The 6,207-nt window shown below is 38.6% G+C and overlaps 2 protein-coding genes across 7 annotated transcripts in view; both read left to right on the top strand.

The window, feature by feature from the left end:
- The window catches only part of LOC100180821 (PHD finger protein 21A), a 9,994-nt gene extending 5,940 nt beyond the window's left edge, over window positions 1–4,054 (top strand). For all 5 annotated transcript variants that reach the window (XM_026838183.1, XM_026838186.1, XM_026838187.1 and 2 more), the window contains exons 9-13: window positions 1,065–1,275; window positions 1,517–1,659; window positions 2,053–2,211; window positions 2,464–2,643; window positions 3,004–4,054. In XM_026838183.1, the coding sequence (XP_026693984.1) occupies window positions 1,065–1,275; window positions 1,517–1,659; window positions 2,053–2,211; window positions 2,464–2,643; window positions 3,004–3,126 (816 nt within the window). In that variant the 3' untranslated portion in view covers window positions 3,127–4,054. The remainder of the gene's footprint in view (window positions 1–1,064; window positions 1,276–1,516; window positions 1,660–2,052; window positions 2,212–2,463; window positions 2,644–3,003) is intronic.
- A 117-nt stretch (window positions 4,055–4,171) lies between these two features.
- LOC100175360 (testis-specific serine/threonine-protein kinase 1-like) overlaps window positions 4,172–6,207 on the top strand; it is a 5,203-nt gene continuing 3,167 nt past the window's right edge. The window contains exons 1-4 of one of the 2 annotated variants that reach the window (XM_026838189.1): window positions 4,172–4,410; window positions 4,719–4,883; window positions 5,585–5,748; window positions 6,008–6,166. In XM_026838189.1, the coding sequence (XP_026693990.1) occupies window positions 4,330–4,410; window positions 4,719–4,883; window positions 5,585–5,748; window positions 6,008–6,166 (569 nt within the window). In that variant the 5' untranslated portion in view covers window positions 4,172–4,329. The remainder of the gene's footprint in view (window positions 4,411–4,718; window positions 4,884–5,584; window positions 5,749–6,007; window positions 6,167–6,207) is intronic. The other variant, XM_018815339.2, reaches the window with a different exon arrangement.

Raw genomic sequence — 6,207 nt, 5'->3', positions numbered from 1 at the left:
CTCAAAATGTTTAAATACGTTGATATATTTTTTTATTGCTGAAATCAAAAGGAAATTGCTTCCTCTTTCAAATGAAACCAAATTTGGGATCGATAATGGAGAAATGACCACAGAATCGCCGTTTAAGTGACGTGTGGTCCCAGAGCGACTTTAGTCGCCTTGGGCAGTTAAAGAGTTAATGACAAGGTGTATGAACCTGTCAAAATTAGGCACAAGGTGTATGATTATGAACCTGTCAAGCCACTACACATGCAATAAGACACCCGTGTTACAACTATGATTTACCCCACCATGCAAGGATAAATATGAGATTTTCAAAGTTACTTATGTGGTAACTCGTAGGTATGAGGTGTATAACAGAACATCGGTATTATAACGAACGACGACGTCGTTGCCCCGTCACGGGGGGATAGATAAGACATGATCGATCTTTATCATTTCCACACAAACAAAATCCCAAACTGCCCCGAACAACAAACATCTTTATGAAGTCCTCTCTACAGCTTCCACATCCCCGGACCATCTTGCCCCGTCTCCAGAAATCGATGCTTCCTTGGATCAAGATGACGAGAAACCATCGTTGCCGAAAAGCGCGAGAAACTACGCAGCTGTGAGCACCTCACAACTTAATGTAGGATTTTTCACTAAACTTAACTAAATACGTTTTGTGCGTTTTTAACCAGATTACAAGTTATCATGTATGAAAATTTGAAGATTTGTGAATGAACAAAAAATAGTTGTAGGACCTCACCCACATAGAATAGAAAAAAGTGCCCAACAGGTAGTACATGCTATAACTTAGAGCTTCCCATTTCTTTTGTTCATGACCCCTTTTAACCTTCTAAACTTTTCAACCCTTCATGGTTAATGGTATAATACGCACGGTACCTTGTGTCAAGCTGGTGAACTCTTGTAGGTGATTTTTTAACATTTTTTCGTCACCGCTGGGTTGCAGAAAATTGTTTGTCTTACCCACGGTACATGTGCCAACAATGGTAGCAACGCAAGACATAACCGATCCATTTGACCCCCACCTATTAACTAAGCAACTATTTTTTTCACAGAAACACGACTTCTTGTCCCAGTTGCACCTCGTGCCCAAGGAGCGCGCAGAGCGGCTCCGAAACCGCCGATATGGCCGTCGAAAAGTAGCAGCGAATCCTGTATACAGTGGAGGTATCTATGTCTCCACTTCTGCTGCTGAATCTGCCAAAAGGTTGCTTCCACCTGAGTTGCTGGGATTGGAGGATACAGTGCCCGCTAAACGATCAAGAGGTGAGGGGTAGCTTTAGGCAAAACAGTTATTTATTTGTATTAAAATATTCCTAATCAAATTAATTCAGTTTTAAGGTGTAAAACTTGGGTTCTAAAACACTTAATTTTCCCTTAATTTCAGCCCCGTTTGTGGTATTTTAGTTTATTTTAAACATAGTAATTACCAGCTACATATCTGTTATATCTCCTTAGATTTGTTATGCATATTTGTATCTTACAATTACAACAATTCAATTCCCAGGTCGTCCACGTAATTCCACCAAGCGTTCTGACATCACAGAAGAAGTGTCACACATTATTGAACAAGCAAAACCTTTGAAAATGAAAACACCGTTGCAGGATTCGAGTGTCATTAAAACTCGTGTGAAACGAAGAAGTGATTCGGTAAGTTCAAATCATATTTTTGGGGCTTGGTGATAAAACACACACTCATAGTAATCAAACATAGGGAACCCTATTGATTAATATGGTGAATGCAATATACTTTGGCTCTGCTAGTTTGTATAGACACCTAACAGCAGAATAAAACCTGGGGTGACATTGTTAAAATACAGTTACACTCATAGTTGTCAAACATAGGGAACCTCATTGACTAATGTGGTGAATGCAATATACTTTAGCTCTGCTTGTTTGTATAGACACATAACTTATTTACTCTTGGGTGGCTGGGGAATGACAGTCGTTATAACACGGGTGTTCTGTTTCATACACCTCGCGTGCCCGCTTACAAGTTACCAAGTATGTTACTTTGTGGATTATTGTATTTTTTTCCTCCAGGATCCCCACAATAGTGGTCCATGCGGTGTATGCCAGAAGTCAAACGGTGGCCTTATATCATGTGATACATGCGGATGTTCATACCACTTACATTGCACTAAACCAGTGATGGACCAAGCGCCAACTAATATGTGGTTCTGTGTTAGATGCAAACACAAGGTATTATTATATTAGTTATAATAATTATAAAGGGAACAATAGTTATAATTTACCTTTAACTTTATTTGTCTCTTCGATTACGGTAGCAAGGATTTTGAAATATTTTAAACAAAAGTCAGGATATAGTGACAGAACAACAGTTGTTAAACTTATTTTCATTTAATTGGAAGAAAATAAGCATGGTTGCTACAGTAAGAATATATTTTTGTATCAGGGATATTTTAGTTAAAGAATAATTGTTTTCCTCCCCAGTTTTCCGACCCCTCTACCGCATCCACGTGGCCAGGACTTCAATCCATCGTTCATTCATATTTTACTTTCGAGGCCGAGCGCAACGCAGCGTTGCAACGCGCACGTAAACGACGCGATGTATTAATCGACGCTGAGAAAAAACTAAACGACCAAGTTAAGGCACTTGTGTCAACTATAATGGTATGTATGGGAAAGCTGAAGTGTATAAACAGAACACCCGTTGTATAACAACTGTCGTTTTTCCGCCATGCGAGAATAAATAAATTAGTTACATACGTTGCAGTTTGTAAGCCGGCATAAGGTGTATGAAACAGAACACCCGTGTTATAACGACTGTCGTTGCCGCACATTCCACTAGGTTGGAGCGGTGTCTTGCCGAAGGACACATACGCCCACAATGGTAGCAGCGTCGAGGCTCGAACCTGTATTTGGCTAGAGGCAGGAGCGCTAACTACTATGCTAATTTGCTAAATGTAACCAATGTTTTCTACTTTTCGTGTTTACACCTTATACAAAATTCATACCAAAATTTGTTTTTAGAATAAAGTTACTAAAAAGTACAAAGTCCACGACTCGGTACAAAACGCTACGGATTCTTATCAGAGGTTACTACGTGGGGTTGAGACGCTTAAACATCTCTCTGAATTCGCTGTGACGAACTGAAGGTGCTTAGGACATCAAATTTCTGCGAAATGGTCAAAAATCACTGTAAATCGTGTGTAATCACTTCCGTATTGCTGTTCATGTTGTTCACGCCTTGGTACGTCCGCACAACCCACACGTTTTAAAGCACAATCATTACTGTTATAGTAGGGTGGGGTAAATCGAGACATGTTTATTCTCTTTTTACGTCACATGGTAGTAAACAAAAAATTATTTACAGAATTACGTTACTGTAGCCCCACGACCCTAAATGGTCGTTGTTAAATGTTCAAAACATGATCAGGAAACAAGGGATTTAGGTATTACCGGTATTCCATCTTACCACACAGTACTATATACGTTTGTCGCAGCGACCGCTTAAAAATAATAATTCTTTCCAATATGATAAAGTATTTATGATTTTTGTCACGACACATTTGGCAAAATAAAAAGTCCCATATTTTACAATTGTACAAAACACATGTTAAAACGTTCCCAAACTTTCTATAAATGGGCAATTATTCTAACTTTTCCATATATTGTTGACTAGTTTTTCCGCTTACAAGTGAAGTACAACAGCACAGTAGTGTACTTCCGCATTTAACTTGGGAAAATTTGCCATTTTAAACCCATAAACTCTTGGTCAAGCTATTCTGTTTCACACTTTTGCACTTTTATGTTTTCTGAGCACACGCATGCGAAAGAAATATTACAATAGTTTATCTCGTAAAAATGAATTCATTTTAAAAAGTCAAAACAATTAAGTTTTTTTGTTCTTTATGAATATAAAGTACACCATAGGCGAAAAAATTGTGAATTTTGGGGCTTTTTCTTTATCCAGACTGTGGAAATACTTTATTTTTTTCACGCTCGCAGTATTTTCGTTGCTTTTCCTTTTTTATCCGCACACCTTCAAGTTTTCGTTCTTCCAATAAAATAATTTCCAATTCAAGTCTGTCATATGACGTCATTGCATTCCGCATCATAAATGCAATTGTGACGTCATAGTACCAGATTCAGTCCGTTTTTGGCCAGTATGTTTTCCATTTATACTTAATAACTTTTCTAATAAGTGAAATTGCCTGGAGAGATATGAAGTTATGTTTTTAATGCTGAACTCTCCACGTGTTTATTGCTGTTTTATGTCAAATCAAAAGTCCGCGCACTTAACGACAGTTTGGGCGACCCGTCAAATTTCAAATCCGAAGTTGCTGCCAGATTATAATGGGAGAGCCATGGGAGCGCCTGTTGAAAGACAGGGGCTATAAGATACAAAACACGTTGGGCGAAGGCGCATATTCCAAGGTAGGTCCGTTAATTTTAAATTTAAACCAACATTTTTATTGCAGTACACAATTTAAAAAAAAATTGGGGGTAAAAATGTGTTTTGTTACTTAAAATGTGCATATAATTTATCAAGTTTTTTTGTGTGTATAATTTATAAAAGTGAGCAAGTCCCACAAAAAATAATCAGTCACTAACATACATGGTAACTTGTAAGCTGGCATAAGGTGTATGAACACCTGTGTTATAACGACTGTCGTTTTCCGGCCACGTGAGGATAAAGTAAGTTACATCCGTTTATTCAATTCCTAACCTTTTTACACAAACAGGTGAAGTCTGCCTACTCCAATCGCTTGGGGAGAGAAGTTGCGATCAAATGCATTAACACCAAACTTGCCCCAAAAGATTTCGTTGAGAAATTTCTTCCAAGAGAGCTTCAAACTCTGCCATTGTTACGTCATGAGAATATCGTTCGAGTGTATGAGATACTAGAGGCAAGTAGAGACGTTTGTAAATGTACTTCATAGTTTGGGGCCTTTTTGAATATTTTTGTTTTGTTTCATACACCTCGTGCACGCTTACCAGTTACCACGTATGTAACTTATTTATCCATGCATGGCGGGGCAACTACAGTCGTTATAACACGGGTGTTCTGTTTCATGCACCTCGTGCACGCTTACCAGTTACCACGTATGTAACTTATTTATCCATGCATGGCGGGGCATCTACAGTCGTTATAACACGGGTGTTCTGTTTCATACACCTCGTGCCCGCTTACAAGCTACCATGTATGTGACTTTGTGACTCTTTATTTTCTTGCTACCATGCAAAAAGTAAACCATCTTTTAGCGGCCCATCTGGTATTGAAACGTAGTATATTTTTGCCGTTTCGTCTGCCATTCGGGAATGTATGAGAACAGAAATTCTGATTATACAATGGATTTGGACTTTTTGTTTGTCACGTTTTTGTAGCACCAGATTCTTACTGTATTTCTTTTCACAAGAATCGTTCAACTATATGAGCACTAGATCAGGGTTCAATTTAACAACTGTTGTTTTGTCGTTATATCCTATCTTTTCGCTTTAAATATTTCTATATCTTCGCTACTGTAATCGAAGAGACAAATGAAGCTATTTGTATTGTAACTATTATTCGCGAATTTTATTACAGAAATGTAACTTTTATATTGCTTAGGCAAGTGATGGATACGTGTACATTGTCATGGAAGCTGCGAGAAATGGGGATATGCTTCGGTTTGTTCAAAAACGGGGAGCGTTGCCCGAGTACGACATCAAGCGGTATTTCTGGGAGCTCTGCCAAGCTATTTACTATTGCCATGAGAAGAATATTTGTCACCGGTAAGCTGGATGTATGTAACTTGCTTTATCCTTGCATGGCGGGGCAATGACAGTCGTTATAACGCGGGTGTTCTGATTCATAAACCATGTGCCCGCTAACGAGTTACCACATATGTTACTTGTTTATCTTCGCATGGCGGGGCAATGACAGTCATTAGAACCTGGGTGTTTTGTTTTTATACACCTCGTGTCCGCTTACGAGTTTACGTATAGTCACAAACTTTAAAACGTAGCGTTTTTTTCCATTTACTATTTCCAGAGATTTGAAGTGTGAAAACCTTCTGCTTGACAAAAACTTCAAACTTTTGCTCACCGATTTCGGATTTTCTAAACCGATGAACACAGACGCTAGAGGGCGCATGGTGTTAAGCAGTACCTTTTGTGGATCGGCTGCTTATGCAGCTCCTGAGATAATACAGGTATGAATGAATGAATGTAATTTACTTATCCTCGCGTGGC

The sequence above is a fragment of the Ciona intestinalis genome, unplaced genomic scaffold, assembly GCF_000224145.3.
Source record: "Ciona intestinalis unplaced genomic scaffold, KH HT000065.2, whole genome shotgun sequence".
Lineage (NCBI taxonomy): Eukaryota > Metazoa > Chordata > Ascidiacea > Phlebobranchia > Cionidae > Ciona > Ciona intestinalis.
The sequence above is the reverse complement of the archived record's forward strand: the minus strand, read 5'-3'. Positions and strand labels throughout refer to the sequence as shown.